The sequence below is a fragment of the Neolamprologus brichardi genome, chromosome 7 (genome assembly GCF_056152115.1).
Source record: "Neolamprologus brichardi isolate AB-2024 chromosome 7, ASM5615211v1, whole genome shotgun sequence".
In the NCBI taxonomy this organism is placed as follows: Eukaryota; Metazoa; Chordata; class Actinopteri; order Cichliformes; family Cichlidae; genus Neolamprologus; species Neolamprologus brichardi.
This window is the reverse complement of record NC_142110.1, coordinates 10,113,072-10,129,759: the sequence shown is the minus strand read 5'-3', so window position 1 is coordinate 10,129,759 and position 16,688 is coordinate 10,113,072. Positions and strand designations below refer to the sequence as shown.

The 16,688-nt window shown below is 39.0% G+C and overlaps 2 protein-coding genes across 8 annotated transcripts in view; one reads left to right on the top strand and one right to left on the bottom strand.

Moving 5' to 3' along the window:
- The first annotated feature begins 2,958 nt into the window (after nucleotides 1-2,958).
- Nucleotides 2,959-9,905, top strand: rabl2 (RAB, member of RAS oncogene family-like 2). The gene is made up of 8 exons (XM_006789466.3): nucleotides 2,959-3,602; nucleotides 3,687-3,716; nucleotides 4,881-4,960; nucleotides 5,071-5,150; nucleotides 5,294-5,405; nucleotides 5,578-5,675; nucleotides 5,846-5,929; nucleotides 9,283-9,905. Exons 1-8 carry the CDS (start codon nucleotides 3,496-3,498, stop codon nucleotides 9,358-9,360), a joined length of 669 nt encoding a protein of 222 aa, XP_006789529.1. The 5' UTR covers nucleotides 2,959-3,495; the 3' UTR covers nucleotides 9,361-9,905.
- Nucleotides 9,906-11,565: 1,660 nt separating this feature from the next.
- shank3a (SH3 and multiple ankyrin repeat domains 3a) overlaps nucleotides 11,566-16,688 on the bottom strand; it is a 167,287-nt gene continuing 162,164 nt past the window's right edge. For 3 of the 7 annotated variants that reach the window (XM_087843066.1, XM_087843060.1, XM_087843061.1), the window contains one exon: nucleotides 11,566-16,552. In XM_087843066.1, the coding sequence (XP_087699192.1) occupies nucleotides 15,988-16,552 (565 nt within the window). In that variant the 3' untranslated portion in view covers nucleotides 11,566-15,987. The remainder of the gene's footprint in view (nucleotides 16,553-16,688) is intronic. The other 4 variants (XM_087843063.1, XM_087843062.1, XR_015719240.1 and 1 more) reach the window with 3 other exon arrangements.

Below are 16,688 nucleotides of genomic sequence, written 5' to 3'. Positions count from 1 at the left end.
TGAACAAGCATGGCTTGACTGAAGCCCTCTTTTCTCTAAAAAGAGCACTGCAGCAAAGCTTAGTTTTGCATCTCAACGAACCACGAGACTCCTGGAAATATCTTCTTTGGACAAAGAGCAAAGTTCACAGCACCACATTTAAAGAAAACTAAAGAGAGCATATCAGTACAAACACCTCATACCAACAGTCAAACACAGTGGTGGAGGGGTGATGATGTTGGCTGGTTTTGGAGCCACAGGACTTGGGGACTTTGCATCTTGGGCATCTTTCCTAGGTTTTGTTGTATAGCAACGTTTTGTAAAATCAAATGTGATGCCATCTGTCCTATGACTTAAGCATGGCCAAAGCTGGGTCACTGATTACTTCAAATTATTGCTGCTAAAGCTGGTTAGAGGCAACCAAATCAGTACTGTAGTTACACTGTTTTTTCATTCCAAATATGCCAAGATCAAGATCAGTCATTTATGAGAGGGATTTCATGGGAACATATACACAAAAGACTAGGGAAGATGGGAAGCCAGGAACATCACAAGAGAAGATAATATGATTATGTTGCAATAGAATTCCAGAAGTTTATTAGCAAATGGACAAGAGTTTAAAGGATTCATACATTTTTTAAATAAGACACCTGATATCATTTGCATCCAGGAAACATGGGTCAAACCAAATTTAGATTTTGTAATCAAAGGATATAGCAGTGTAAGTAGAGATAGGAAAGAAAGTAAAGGAGGAGGATGTGTAATTTTTATAGAACAAGGTATTCAGTATAGAGTTCTAGCAATAGGTATGCAGTTGAAATATATTGTAATTGAAACATGGACAAAGAAAGGAAGTATTAAAGTTGTTAATTTTTGCAATCCATATAAAAGGCTGTCATTATAATCTATGGAAGAAATGGATACGTACATAGAAGGAAAAGTGGAATGGTGTGGAGACTTTAATGCTCACGGCACAGTATGAGGTAATTATAATAATGAGAATGGAAATGTAACTGAGGAACTCATGGAAAACAAAAAGTATATTTGAATGATTGAAGTGGAACAAGAGTGAATGTAAGAGCGGGTACAGAATCAGTAATTGATCTCACTTTGGTTTCAGAGTCACTAGCAGGCATTAGTAGATGGAAAGTAATTAGAGATAACACAATAGGTAGTGATCACAATCCTATAATGACAGAAATAAGTTTGAATGTGGAAGAGTATGGAATGGGAGCAGTAGAGATGTGTTTCAGTAGCGCTGATTGGGAATCATTTAGGCTCATAAGTGAACAGGAGTTACAAAAAGTTGATTTAAGTGTTGGTGTTGATGATTTTAATTTATCTGTGTGTTGTGCCATTTTAAAAGCAGCAAATTGATTTATAAAGGAGAAAGGAGGTAAGACCAAGAAGAAGACTACCGTGGTGGACAAAGAAATGTGATGAAGCAATTAAGGCTCGAAATAAAGCTTTCAAAATGTTGAAAAGAAATTGTAACGCTCAGAACCTTATGGAGTATAAATGGTTGCAGGGTAATTTGACAAGAGTTGTAAAAAATGCAAAGAGAGATTTGTGGAGGAATTTCTGTAATTCAGCACGAAGACAGACTAAAATAAATCAGGAATGGTTAATGATAAGGAAAATGATTGGGATTAAAAGAGAATATAGGTATCCAATCCTGAGTGATGGAGAAATAACAGCAATTAGAAACGAAGAGAAGGCTAATATGATGGCAAAATCATTTGCTAAAATTCATAGTTCAGGAAAAGAAGAAAAGGACATAGAATGGATAATTATTGAGACAAGAGGGAGATACTAATGATTTACTAAATATATAATTTACACAAGCAGAATTGAACAGATCTTATAGGAAATCCAAGATATCATCTCCAGGATATCAACTCCTTGTTAGGAGAAAGAGGTAAAGAAGTCAAAGAGTTTTGGGTGGACAGCAACCCAGAAAGCAATAGAAATTCAAAAAGATCAAAATAATATAAGCCCAGTAGTCCCATTACCAGTAGCACCACTATTTCAGATGCAAATGTAGACCTTATGTTGTTACACAAGAGGAATAAAGATAAGGAATTTATTTGGAATTGTCATATAGTGCAGGATTACATGAATCAATTTTTTGGTTTTGTACAAATTCATAAAGATGCATCAAAAATACAGGCAATCAAGTGGGTATGGTATTCAATCTTCCACAATTCCAGATAAAAGTAGGGGAAAGGCTCAAAAATGAGCTTTCAGAGTACACATGGGAAATGTTGGCATTATTGTTAGCTGTTCAGTGGGTGGAGAAAAATAAACCTTTATGGAGAATAATCTGTTCGGACTCTAGTTCATCATTGGCCTGCTTGGATAACAGTCCTTCAGAAGCCAGACCAGACAATATAATGGAAGCAATGACTGTTTTCTACAGTCATTGGATGGGAGTGATAGCTAAATTTGTCTGGATACCAGCACATTATGTTATTGTCAATGAGGTGGCAGATAAAATTGCAACGCAGGCTGCTAAAAGAGATCAAGTCGGTTTTTATATAGCAGTATTAGCAAAACTAAAATGAGGAGCACGATAAAACAGAAAATGAGGGAAAGATGGCAAAAGTGGTGTGAGGAGGAGAGGACGGGGAGATAGTTTTATTCTATTCAAAGGAAAACCAGAAGAGAAGAGACAATAATATCTCGAATCAGATTTGGACACACTGGATTAAACAGTTCACTATTTATTATAGGGAAACAAGAAATGGGGAAATGTAGTCAATGTGGAATAAGTGAAACCATTCAACATTTTCTGTTGCATTGTCAAAAAATATCAGGAAGAAATTAATCTATTTATTTATTTTCATTATTTGGTATGAGCGGATTCTGATCCACACTCCAAACCAGTTGGTGGCGGTAATGCACCACATCGTTGTTTGCGAACCTCCAAAAACTCCTTAGAAGAAGAAGAAGAAGAAGCAGAAGAAGCGAATGACTGAGGATTTTAGACAGGCACCTGTAAAGACAGCCGGATACAGTGCAAAGTGGTCCTGCGGGCGTCCCCGTTGCATAGAAACGAAAATCGTCGGGGACGTCGCACATTTACAAACTTGAGCTACCTGTTAACCCTGATAAATGAAGGAAATCGTTCACCTTTTCATATCGGGAACGAATGCAATTCACGCGATAACAAGCGACGTTTAACCGGGCTTAACAACTGCGGCCAACGCTAGTTCTGTTAGCTTACTTGCGATTAACAATCGTTCTCCCCTGAGTGCGCTGTGAAAGGTACACTTCAGCACTTCAGAAAGAGAATGTAATCAGTGACGGGCTCAGTTTTGTTGTCAGTTTCTGTGAGCATCTGTTTTTACTGACGTGAACCGTGACGAACCAGGAATAAGTGAAGTAAAGGCGAACCTCAAGTAACTAATGGCAAGCTAGCTAATACTCCCTGGGCAGTAGCCGTCTATCGGAGCTCCTGTGGGAGCATAACGGAATTTCTTTCAGGTATTTATAGCAGCAATCAAAAAGGGAGGTATGGCTGTTGACGCTGGCAGCATCCCTGAACTGGACCAAAAGAAATACGATGCGGACGAACAGGTGAAGATCATCTGCTTGGGAGACAGCGCAGTTGGTAAATCTAAGTGAGTATTAGCTGGAAGCAGCGATCAACAACATTTGAGCTTTCCTAACATTGTGGGGTTGACACTTTTCTCCTTCTTTCGCAGGCTAATGGAGAGGTTTCTCATGGACGAATAGTATCCTTTAGCAGTTTATACAGTTCTTTGTGGATCTAGAAAAAGCAGGTGAGAGGGTGCCAAGAGAGGAACTGTGGTACTGCGTGAAGAACGAGAGTGGTAGAGAAGTGTTGTGAGGCTGATGCAGGACATGTATGAGGACAGCAAGACAGTGGTGAGGTAGGTGTAGGAGTGACAGATGACCAGGTGGAAGAGGGGTTGGAGAGTTGGAGGTATGCTCAGGAGAGAAATGGAATTGAAGTCAATAGAGGTAAGACAGAATACATGTTTGCGAATGAGAGGTAAACAGGAGTAACAGTAAGGGTAGTGAAGGTAGATGTGTTTAAATACCGTTGGCGGTCAACCATCCCAAGCAACAGACAGCGCACAAGAGAGTTGCAGAAGAGAGTGCTGGTGTGGTGGAATAGGTGAAGACACATGTCAGGGTAGCAGCAAGAGTCAACTGGAAGGTTTACAAGATGGTCGTGAGACCTGTTATGGCGTATGGATTGGAGACAGTGGCATTAATACAAAGACAGGAGGTAAATATGAAGGAAGGTTGGAAAGATAAATGCTAAGATTTTCATTGGGAGGGATGAGAATGTACAGAATTAGAAATTACTTCATTAGAGGACAATGCAGTTAGGGCGACAATGCAGGTTAAGCAATTTGGAGACATAGTGAGAGAGGCATGCCTGAGAGCATTTGGACATGTGATGAGGAGGGATAATGGATACACTGGACAAAGGATGTTGAATGTGGAGCTCCCAGACAGGTGGAAAAGAGAGACACCTTAATGGAGGTTTATGGATGTAGTGAAGGAGGCCCTGCGGATGGTTGCTGTGACAGAGGAAGATTTTATTTAACTTTTATTTATATAGGGAATCCCATCCAATGTCTATTACACAAGAGAGACCTGTTTTAGACAAACATAGTAAAATTACAACAATAAAAGAAACAAAGACACTAGTTTTGAAGTGAGATGGCTGCAGATGGTCCACTGCTGTAACCCCTAAAGGGAGCAGTCAAAAGAAGAAGACGAAGAAGCAATTTATAAATTGAGTACTTAATTTTAAATTCAAGCAGGTGGGCTAGGAACAAATACTTGGAAAAAGATTCTCTTAGCCTTAAGATGCTTTGAAGAAACAAGTTGCATATTGTTAAGATCCTTAACTCCTCGTGCAGTCGTCCCCAGCAGTTGTCAACCTATGCCTTGACTCTCTACAAACACGCAGCCACTGTAGGAAACAAGACCATAGCAGTTGGTAAGTACCATGCACTTGCTGTGACAACATAAAATATTTGAAACCAGTTTAAAATAATAATCGGCAAAGCTTAAATTTCCAAATTCTTTTTTAATTATTTTGATCCAAAGATTTCTGGGACACTGCTGGTCAGGAGAGGTTTCAAAACATGCATCCTTCATACTACCACAAAGCACATGCATGCATTATGGTAAGAACACATTCATTTGCTGAAAGTGTGCATGAAGAAGTGTGGATTAAAAGTAGTCTGAAAAATGTAACTATGTTGTCAGCAACCAAGGTGAACTTTTGCAAAATCTTTCATCTTTTTTTTTCTTTTCTTTTTTTTTAAAGGTTTTTGATGTTCAAAGGAAGCTCACATATAAGAATTTAGCCAACTGGTATAAGGAACTAAGAGAGTACAGACCAGAGATACCCTGCTGTGTTGTTGCCAACAAAATTGATGGTGAGTCTGCACGTTAAAGTTGGTGTGGAGTTCTTGTAATGACTGTATGCAATGGTAATGTTAGAGTTCGATGTGTGACATGATTTCTTTAGGTTGCAGTATTATTTTTTTTTAAACTGTTTTGTCCAGCAAACTGGACTTTGTGATTGTGATTGTTTTTCCACATCTGCAGCCGACATGAAGGTCACTCAAAGAAGCTTCAATTTCGGGAAGAAGCAAGGACTCCCGTTTTACTTTGTGTCAGCAGCTGATGGAACCAATGTAGTTAAGGTCTGAGCAGGTTTCTTTCTTCTCCTGTTGTTTTACGTAATGTGACCAGAGTGAAAGTGTTCATTTTATAAGCCAATTATCAACTTCAGTCAGTGTAGTCATTATAACATGTTCACACCACCTGAATTTCTACTGCCATCTGATAGCTCTGACTGTACCTCTTTCATCAGATGTTCAGAGACATGATCAAAAGAGCAGTGGAGTACAAGCAAAACCCCAGTGACTTCATGGATGAAGTGATGCAAGAATTAGAGGTACACTAGCTTCTTTGATTACTAATGTGCTTGTCCTTAAGCAACTGTAGAATTTTAACTTCAAAGAATTAAATATTTGATTGTGCGGTACTTAAAGTAGGAAATATAATGAGTTTATTATTGTCCTTTGTTGTTTTAATACGATTACTGGAGATCCTCTCTACACAAAATCAACAATTATAGAGTTAGGAGTAGTGACAAACTATATACAGCGGGGAAAATAAGTATTTGACACATCAGCATTTCCAGCAGTAAGGGGATTTCCAAGTGGACTATTGACACAACATTCCCACCAGATGTTGCCATCAAGCCAAACATTGAAGTCATACACACAAATCAGAACATTTAAGTATACAAGTTAAACCATAATAAATAAAGTGAAATGACACAGGGAATAAGTATTGAATACATGAAGATAACAAGGGGCAAAATGACATAGAAAGCCAGGAGATCACCTGAAATCTGTCAGTATTGATGGAGAAACCCAGTCCCCTATCAGTACTAACTGGAATCAGCTGCTGTAGTCCTAATTGATGGCCCATAAAGGCCCCTCATTACCCAGAAGGCACACAGGAAAGACTTCATGATGGGTAAAGGCAAAGAACTCTCACAAGATCTGCGTAATCTCATCGTTGAAAAGCATTGTGATGGGAATGGTTATAGGCGCATTTCCAGAATGCTGAATGTTCCTGTGAGCACTGTGGGGGCCATTATCCGGAAATGGAAAGAGCATCAGTTCACCATAAACCAGCCACGATCAGGTGCTCCACGCAAGATCCCTGTCCGAGGAGTCCACAGAATAATCAGGAGAGTACTCCAAGAGCCAAGAACCACTCGGACAGAACTTCAGGAAGACCTTGCATCAGCAGGTACTGTTGTGTCAAAGAAAACTATAAGCAATGCACTGACCCGCCATGGCATCCATGCACGCTCACCACGCAAGACTCCATTGCTGAACAAAAAGCATGTCAAGGCTCGGTTAAAATTTGCGCAACAGCATTTGGAGAAGCCTGTGGATTATTGGGAGACTATAGTATGGTCAGATGAAAGCAAAATAGAACTTTTTGGCAGTCATTCTACACACCATGTTTGGAGGAGAAATGGCACTGCTCACCACCCCAAGAACACCATACCAACAGTTAAGTTTGGGGGTGGAAGCATCATGGTTTGGGGCTGCTTTTCAGCAAGGGGTACTGGCAGACTTCATATCATTGAAGGCAGGATGAATGGAGCGATGTACCGGGACATTCTGGATAAGAATCTGCTGCCATCTACCAGGAAGCTAAAAATGAAAAGAGGGTGGACATTCCAGCAAGACAATGATCCCAAACACAAGGCCAAGGAAACAATGAAGTGGTTCCAAAGAAAGAAAATCAAGTTGCTTGAATGGCCCAGTCAATCACCTGACCTAAATCCCATAGAGAATCTATGGAGAGAACTGAAGATTAAGGTTCATAGAAGAGGCCCAAGGAACCTCCACGATTTAAAGACCGTTTGTGTGGAGGAATGGGCCAGAATCACTCCTGAGCAATGCAGACGACTGGTCTATCCATACAAGAGGCGTCTAGAAGCTGTAATCACCAACAAAGGCTTTTCTACAAAGCATTAAATAAAGTGTGTTCAATACTTATTCCCTGTGTCATTTCACTTTATTTATTATGGTTTAACTTGTATACTTAAATGTTCTGATTTGTGTGTATGACTTCAATGTTTGGCTTGATGGCAACATCTGGTGGGAATGTTGTGTCAATAGTCCACTTGGAAATCCCCTTACTGCTGGAAATGCTGATGTGTCAAATACTTATTTTCCCCGCTGTATATATATACTGGATATCAAAGATGGATCCAGCTGTCATATTACCCATTGGTTTGTAAAGCCAGGTTAAGTTTTGATAGCATAATGGTTGCTGTCTTATTAATTAATTTATTAATATTCAAAAGTTAGGTAAAAATGTATAATAGATAATGTTAGCAATCTTGGTTTTAGCAGGCATCTGCTAATCAGGGTTAAAGCAGGATTTGAAAAAAGGTGGAATCCTAAGATTAGGTGTGCAGCATGGGGAAAAAGTTACTTAGAAACTAGTCACAGTTTGTATTGCTGCTGAGACTCACTGATCTTGGATTTAGCTGACTGAATTCAACAAGATATAAGCAGATGTTGCTTAAGTTATATCTGATTTCCAACTCATAGACTATATAAAATTAGTGGGAAAGTTTGAATTTAGTGAGTGAATTTAATCTAATGTCTAATGTAGCATCAACACCTTACATTTACACCACAGTCTGCACTGCAACCCATTCAACTTAGTGCATCACTGTCTACTTTACCACAGTATTGCAAACTAACCTGTTTTCATGCAAACTTTGAATAACAAAAAATATTGTACTTTAATTTGTTTAGCAAGACATTTCGCTTTATGAAAAATACATAACTTCAGTAACACATCATCTTTATATCCAATCCCTGTTTTGAAAAAAACTCTGAAATGAATTAGGAATTTACAAGTAAGTTTTAAATTTCAGCTTTATAAAATGTCGCTTGCTGAGCAGTTTTTACCTTTGAAAATGATTCATCTTCCTCTCCCATCCAGTCTTTATCTCTCCCTGGGAAATACAGCAACTGTAGTACTATGGTACTATGGTACAATCTGCAGAAAAGCAGTTTGAATTTGGTGATGTTTGTTGAGCTGTGTGAAAGCAGCATTTGAAATCACTTCCTACAAATTTCAGAACCACAACTTTATTTACATCTGCACCGTGAATGCAACACAGGGATACAAAGTGAAGAGGTGTGTGTTTAGGGTGTAAGTGAGACTGTGGGATGTCATTATTTTCTTATTACTACATGCTGTCAGCTGGAAGCACCTCCAGGCTGCAGCACATGAAAAATTAAATCTCTCAACAGTATTATGTAGCTATTATTCTTCCTATCAGATTTAATTACGCATTTAATGAAGGTGCCGGAACACCGCTCCGGATCATTCCAGCCCACTTTAACCCCCGTTGCTAATAGTGTTAAGAAATCGAGTTTCAATGGGCAAAACTGAAAGATCAGAATTCTTAATACATTGAAAAGCATAAAAAAATCAACATCATTTGTCAGATTAGTTCATTCAAAATAAGTGAAACCTAGTTAACATCTGCAGACTACAATTGGCTCTTTACACTTGTGTCATTTAAAGTGGTTCCAATTTTTAAGCTGTAACAAAATCACTACAAATTTATGATATAAAGAAATGTACAAAATGTACAAACAGCATTTGTTTTTGGCAAAAAAAAGTGTAGTTATGAGAAAATTTACTAATAACTGTTTATGATAGTGCTGATATCCTTCATTCACTGCTTTCTTACAGAATTTTGACCTCGAGAAGAAAGACAATTCAGAGGCAGAAGAGGACGGATTGAAGGCAGAGAGTCCAGAGTTAGTTTAAAACACTTCTGATGACACCTGAAGGATCATTTCTGCTGCTTCTGTCCGGTGTCAAGACATCTTAATCTCCGTGACCGACACCATCAGCAGGAACACTAATTGTAATTTTGGTGGTCTGCTTTTTAATTGATTGGAGGATGGCGCACGGTAATCTATAGATGTTTTAAATTACTGCCCTCTATTCTGTCTAGTGACGGTAGCGGGGAATAATAAATGTGGTGGAATGAATAGGATTTCTGTTGTTTACAGAGCTCATTTAGCTGCTGTCATTCATACTTTGAACAATATCTACTATTCTTAAGGTAGAAAATGAATGTTTGCTTAAGTGTGGAAAAATTACTATGTGAAGCATTGAAAAGTAACTCGCACAGCAAAGAGAACATGTGATTATGAACTGTACTTGCTGCTGTTCTCAGTGTTTGTGTGTAGTGTTGTGTGCCGTGCCAGCAGGGGAGCTGCATCTGTCGACTGCATTAATTTTATGATTTAAATTTTGTGTTTTTTATCTCTTCAATAAATGAGAACTTAATGTACCATGTAACCAAATCTTTATCATGCCTCTTTCCATCTTGCTGTAATGCAGCAATAGGAGCAGAGCACTAAATAACCAACTCATCACCATTATATAAAAGAAAATGACAATAAGCTGCCTGTGATATGAGTAGATAATAACAGAGATATTAATTAATATTCAAAGTTAGGTAGAAATGTATTTATGCAGTTACACAATTTTGTATTTTTGCCACCACAGTGGATTTTAAATCAGTCAAGATGTGCAAACTTTAATGCAAGAGGTGTATTGAAATTTTTCATTAGCGTCTATGAATAATTGTCATTTTCATACATGGTCACCCATTTTCAGAGGCCTGGAAAACTTCACTCATTATAAATACAAAGACTGGATGTAAGACTTCTTTTGCACTCAGTGCTTAAGTCTAGAGCCCAGCTCACTTGAGATGCTCTACTAGGCCTTCACTGCAGATGCCTCCAGTTTCTGCTTGTTTGTGGGCCATTCTGTATTCAGTTCATGAAAAGAGTGTCGAGAGTTATGGCTTAACAATTAAAAAATATCCCTGAGAAGCTCTTGGGTTGCTTTTGCAGTATGCTTTGGGTCATTATCCATTTGGAATGTGACGTGCTGATTCCGGGCAGAGAGTAAAGCCCCGCACACTTCTATCACCGGTCACATCGGCTGCACTGTATCCATATAAGCCCATGAGACAGCATTGTCTCAGCTATGTTTGAGATGACGGTAGATGGACTGATTCTTATATAGCGCTTCTCTACACAACTGGAGCACTCAAAGCGCTTTATACAGTATGCCTCATTCACATAACTTTTTTCTAAGTGCTCTCATACTCCATTGGGTGCACCAGAAAACAGCTTGGGGTTGAGTATCTTGCCCAAGGTCATGCAGATGCAAGAAGCCAGATCTACCTCCTGAGAGCATGATGATGGTTCGGATGAGCTCTCTATAGCACACTTTATGCTATAGACATAAAGTTTTATCTGTTCAACCAGCTTTTTTTCCCCACAGTTGTGCAGGATACTTAGATGTTTCATGACAAAGTCTAATATAGCCTTCTTTTCCTTGAGTGCACCGAGTGGATTGCACCTCATTATAGTTCCATTCATAAACTATAATATAAATCTCCTGATTAATGGACGGCACGCCTACTTCCTCATGAATATTTATGCCTTAGTTAGGTGTTAAGGGTTTTCCCACCAAGGAAAGAATTCTGAAATCATCCACTTTAGTTGTCTTCTGTGATCGTTTGGGCCTTTTTAGTGTCACTGAATAGACATTTATTCCCTTTAAGAATGTACCATTAAGTTGGTGATTTGACCGACCCCTCCTTAAGTTTTTGCTCTTTGTCTTATGCTATTGTTTTGCATTTTTCAGCCTAATTATGGGCTCCTTCAATTGCTTTGATGATCCTTGGACCTGATACTGAACAGCCTCATCTGGCATCAAACTGACTCTCAATCGTAGGAAATCATCTTACTTTTGAGTGTCTAAAAAATGGGGGGCTATATTACATAGTTTTGCTGTTTAAGATCCACTGTGGTGATGTGCAAAACAAGTAAAAGTAGTATTGTCCAAAATCCTGTAGATATGATGGCATGTTTACCCTTTGTGTCGTATTTCCATTCAATAAACCACTGAAGAGACTGAAGTCAAAACAAGTAGACAAACTCTTTCACGTTTTAATTATAAATTTATTACATAATATAACAAACATATATCTCTGTGGTGGAGATATCCTGGGCAACATCTCAGATCTTGCCTCAACCTTTACTATCTCCCTTACTCTGCATGAGGAATACTAGGTAGCTTCTGGTTAACTCATATTTGTACACGGGATTTTGTGTATTAAAATGCAGAGGGACTTTTATATGAATACTTTTAAGTGTGCAAAGGGAGAATAATTCCAGATGAGTTTTCTGGTCATTTGATGCCGATAAGGGGAAGCTTAACCCGTGAGACAAGGCTGAGGTGTTGCAGTGATACATCCACCAATCTAAACTTCACAGTGCAAACAAGGAGAAAACTGACAATGAAAGAAAAAAAAAAACCCTTTTGATGATAAGATCACTGGTTCCATTTGGTCACTGGACTCCAGTGGGTTTTTAAAAAGGGTCACGCTGCTACCCCTATACTATGTAGATTGTGCTTTGTTGATTACAAAATAAGACAAAGATAATCCTTCAAGGAAATTATTTGACCAAATGATGTGTACTTCTGTTACACTTTGCTCATTTTGAGACTGTATTTGTGGTAATCTTAGCCACCGGTCCAAGCAGTTATTTAGTACAGCACTTATTCTCCTAACCAGGCCAGGCTGTGTCAAACTTCAGACTGCATATGTTCACCCTTCATCACAGTAAATCAAGCAGTTGTCTCCAAATTTCATTTAAATCAATAATTTAATAATACAGATATTAATTAATATGAGAGTATATATATATATATATATATATATATTTATATATATATACTACTTCTTCAAAAAATAAAAGTAATGACTGTACTTCCAGCTGCAGGAAAATACAGAAGGATCTAACAAACATCTGTTCTCAAGATTTCCAGGAGATGGCACCATATTATCATATTATCTAACAGCTTTAGAGTGCTGTAACTAAGATAGTCCTAAAGCAAAGACAAATATACAATGAAAAGTTATTTACTTTTTGGCACATTTTTCCTTTGTGTTGTTTGTTCCTCACTGGATCACTTCATATAGCAAATCCAAAACTCAGAAACTGAAGGTCTGAAAAAGGAAAGAGGAGTGCTGCCAGACAGAGTGGAGGGTAAAGAGCACAAATGCCATCTGGGAATGGGTTTACAAAACAGTGATACTGCATAAGCCGTGCTTACACAGTTACAAGGTGAGCTGTGGTTGTCTTGCAATATAAAATGTGACCGTGTTCATCAATAACGTGGTAATCTCAGTCTGTCTTGTTGCTCTTGAGCCGAGCAGTCCACTTTATGAAGACGTCACTACAAAACAAGAATGCCGGACGATGATGTTGAGTGTTGAAATGAAGATTAATGCATGTGTGCATTTTTATGTTTGTGTGTGTGTGTGCATTTTGTGAGCACGTGTGTTTGTGTGACACAGCCACTGCCGGCAACATCTGATGGTAATACAGTAAGGCTATTGTGGACCAACTCCAGTGATGTAAACCCTAACAATTAACCACACACACACACTCACGCACTGTCACACGCATTCTCATTGTTTCAATCCCAAACAAACGCACAAAAATGGAAACAAATAAGCGATTGCACACATACACACTGCCATACACACAGTGAACAAGAACGACCACACAGAGAGATTCAGGGAATCCAGATGCACGCATGCTCTTGGACGATGGGTGGCTTTTATGTTAGCACCTTGTCACCTTGTTTTGTGCAAATCATCCCCTAGTTCATAGTTCAGAGTTCAAAAGTTCAAGAGTTCATAGAAAGAATAAAATCTGCTCACCTTTTTTTCACAGGTGGTTAACTATGCATATATGCCAAACATTCATATATAGATCTATATACTTTTTGTTTTTCAAAAATTTATATGAAATCTATTATATATACATTGCTTGTGATTAAAAAAAGCAAATATTTGTAGTTTGTTTATTTTTTACAAGTGTAAGTATGTTTAGAATGGACAGGAGATTTTTTTTTTCTGCTCTTTTTCAGTCACTCTAAAATTCAGATGAGTCATGATCCACACGCTACAAAATCTACCCACAGTGTCCGAGGGTAACAAATCAAACGACAAAAGAAGAACTGATAAGAACAATTTAAAAAAAAAGAAGTGTTCAAATGAGTCTGAGGACGTGACATCTACGTCAAAAATAAAAGAATAATCAGTGAGGTCACAGCGAGGCAGTGAGTGCTATTCCTACAACCCACATACACCGTTAAATTCCCCACCTGCTTTTACAAACTGTGAGAAAAAGAAACTAAACATGCGTGCACTTTTTTGCCAAGTGTAAGTGCCTTGGCATACTGATTGGATTCTGCTGATGCACAGAGGTTTTATTTTTTTACTGGTAATAGACATTTACTGGCTTCCCGTCAGAGAAAAGCTATAAAATGCATTTCGTTGTGTGAATAAAACTCACTGTTTCTCACTGCCAGCAAAAGCTACTCATGAGTACAATTGTAGATTTGTATTGTTAAAGGAAAATTCAGTATTTTTTTTTAAACAACCTGCGCCTTTTTGTTTTGAGTTGTAGCTGTCCCTCTGTTTATGATATTTTACTCACTTAGAAAATGGTAAAGATCGAGGAAAGCAGCAATAATGTCAGGTTGTAAAATACTGAATTTTCTTTAAGACCTTGCAGAGGCTTTCCCATCCCCACAGCCTGAGAAACTACAGACATTCCCTGCAGTGGCATTTCAGAAGGGCAAACACATCAAGCTCATTTAAGCTTGTATGGCAAGTTTTTATTGGTTATACAGGTAAAGGAACACAATTATTAGCTTTTTTAAAAAATTATTTGAACAGTTAAAGCTTGTTTCTCCAGGTTTCCATGCTTGGAAATTGATACCAGACCTTGTGCAAACTGGTCTAAGTAACATTATCAGGGACAGGGATGGAATCTTTACTAGCTCTCTAACAGACTATGGTGGTGTTTAACTGTTGAAGTGTAAGAAAAATTCAATTTCTAGTAGTAAAACAGCAAGCAACCTCTTCATGCTGGTGCCCCAAACTTCCATCCCTGAGTGATAAACAGGCATAAGATGAAGAGCCCCTTTAAAGCCAGTCAGCTTGCACATAGGTGGCCGGTGCCCTTGATGTGTTATTGTGGATACACAGACAGCGGGATCTGTTGCTGAAGCAGTAGGGATGGGTGTCAACTGGGGTCTCAGCCTCACATTACGGGATGCCCTTTAGTATGAAGGAAGACCGTAAGAAAATAAAAACAAACAACAAACTCTTTGTCAAAAACATGAAGCAACTCGTCATGCTACGGTTCAAAAAAGGAGTGACCATAAGGAAAGTTGGATACCTATGACAAAAACATCATTTCCATATTTATATACTTTTTCCTTTCAAATATATATATATATAGAATACTTATATATATGTACGTATATATATATAAGTATGTATATAATTGGTAGAAATGAGTAAACTATTAGTGGAATAGATTTAAAGATTTCTCTCTGCTTTCTATACTAAAAACCAAAAAAACAGGTGCAGATTAATTTATTATATTTCCTCTTTGCAACATTGTCTTTTCTCCTGAAAGCTATATTTAAATACATATATATATATGTATATATTATATAATACCTATATATAATATTCCCTTTGGAAAACCAAAAAAAGAAACTGATTATGAAAAAAAGCCACGAGTGTTGGTTAAACATTCTCCAAATATAATAGATAGCACAGTCTGGGTACCAAGGCAGAGGGGGTTTTCTCCCACGGTTTACTTTGTGGAGCTCCGACTCTGGGCTCTAAAGTCTTCGGTTTAAAAACAGCACGTATACAGAAGACACACCTTTTTCAGGGCTGTGTGTCCGTAGCACTGTGTTCATTGCTGTTGATCTCTATATAAATATTTTGAAAGGCAACTGAGCTTTCTGTGTGGAACAAAAAATTCTGCCTCCTCCTCCTCCTCCTTTACTCGAACTGCAAGAAGGCTTTCAGCAGCCTAATAGAGGGACCTGGGGGGGTTATTTGGGAGGGGAGGTAGAAAGGAGAGGAGGGAGCGAGAAAGCGGGGATGTTACTAAGGAAACAAGTGAACCTTTCACAAATCAAATGTTCTAATTGGAGCTCGTCTGGCTCGTCTTAGCAAAAAACAAATAAATAAAAACGGCAAATATCATTTTGGGCCTGATTTAATTGGCCACAAAAGCAGGGTGGTGGGCAAGAAGAAAAATGAATGTATCGACTCCTCCTCTTCAGTGCATTGCCAAGTGCAGGGTGTTAATGCAGAATGGAACCAGAGTGTGCCTAAGAGCTGCAGGTCAACATTTGTGATGCCGAACATAAAAGCAGCCGGAGTAAAAGAGGAGCGGCCCCTATCGCATCGCTTATTTTCCTCAGCTCCGAATCTTCTGTCTGTCTTCACCGATCTCCATCTGTGGCTGTGTCTCAGGGCAGGGGTCAGCTCTCCAGCAGCTGTTTCAGTGCTCGCTCAATGTTCATGCGGTGTCCGACTCGTGTCACTCCCAGCTCTGCAAAGTCATCCTTGGTTAGAGCAGGGAGGTGAGAACCTTCGATCTCATGTTCCTGAAACCCTGCTCTGTGCTCCCCCAGGTTGATGCTCTCCAACCAGTCTCCAACATCATACTTGTTCCAGAGGTGGAGGGGTTTTTGGTGAAAGGGTCGTAGAGCTAAAAGTGGTGAACCTAACCCAGGTGAATGGGAAGGTGACGGGGACGGAGAGCGAGAGCGGGAACGGGCGCTGGAGCTCCTCATTACAAAGCGGACCTCCTTTGGCTCCTGGGGTAGGCTGAGGCTCGAGGATTTGAGGATAGTTTGTGGCGGTGTGGTTGGTGAGGTTGGTAGGCCGTAGCCTGAGAATCGTCCAAGAGGGTCGCCCCGATCAGGTGAGCCTGGGCTAGGGGTGCGTCGGGTGATGGGGTAGCGACTGCCAGGGCGGATGGTGTATGTGGTTCCATAACTTCTTTGAGAGATGGTGTGGAGCTCACCTAGGCTGCTGAAAAGTCTGGTGGAAACAGACAGAGGCACAAGGCTTTAAGAATAAGCAAGACTCTGTTAACGAAAATAAAATAAAGAAGAAAAAATGACACTTTGGGTTATAGAGTGCAGTAAAAAAATATTTGCCCCATTCCTGATTTCTT

Excerpts from the sequence above, each read along its gene's own strand:
- rabl2 (XM_006789466.3), top strand. The coding sequence starts at position 3,496 with ATGGCTGTTGACGCTGGCAGCATCCCTGAACTGGACCAAAAGAAATAC. Across the intron at positions 3,603-3,686 it reads AGCGCAGTTGGTAAATCTAA|GCTAATGGAGAGGTTTCTCA; the intron begins GTGAGTATTAGC and ends CTTCTTTCGCAG. Across the intron at positions 5,151-5,293 it reads AAGCACATGCATGCATTATG|GTTTTTGATGTTCAAAGGAA; the intron begins GTAAGAACACAT and ends TTTTTTTTAAAG.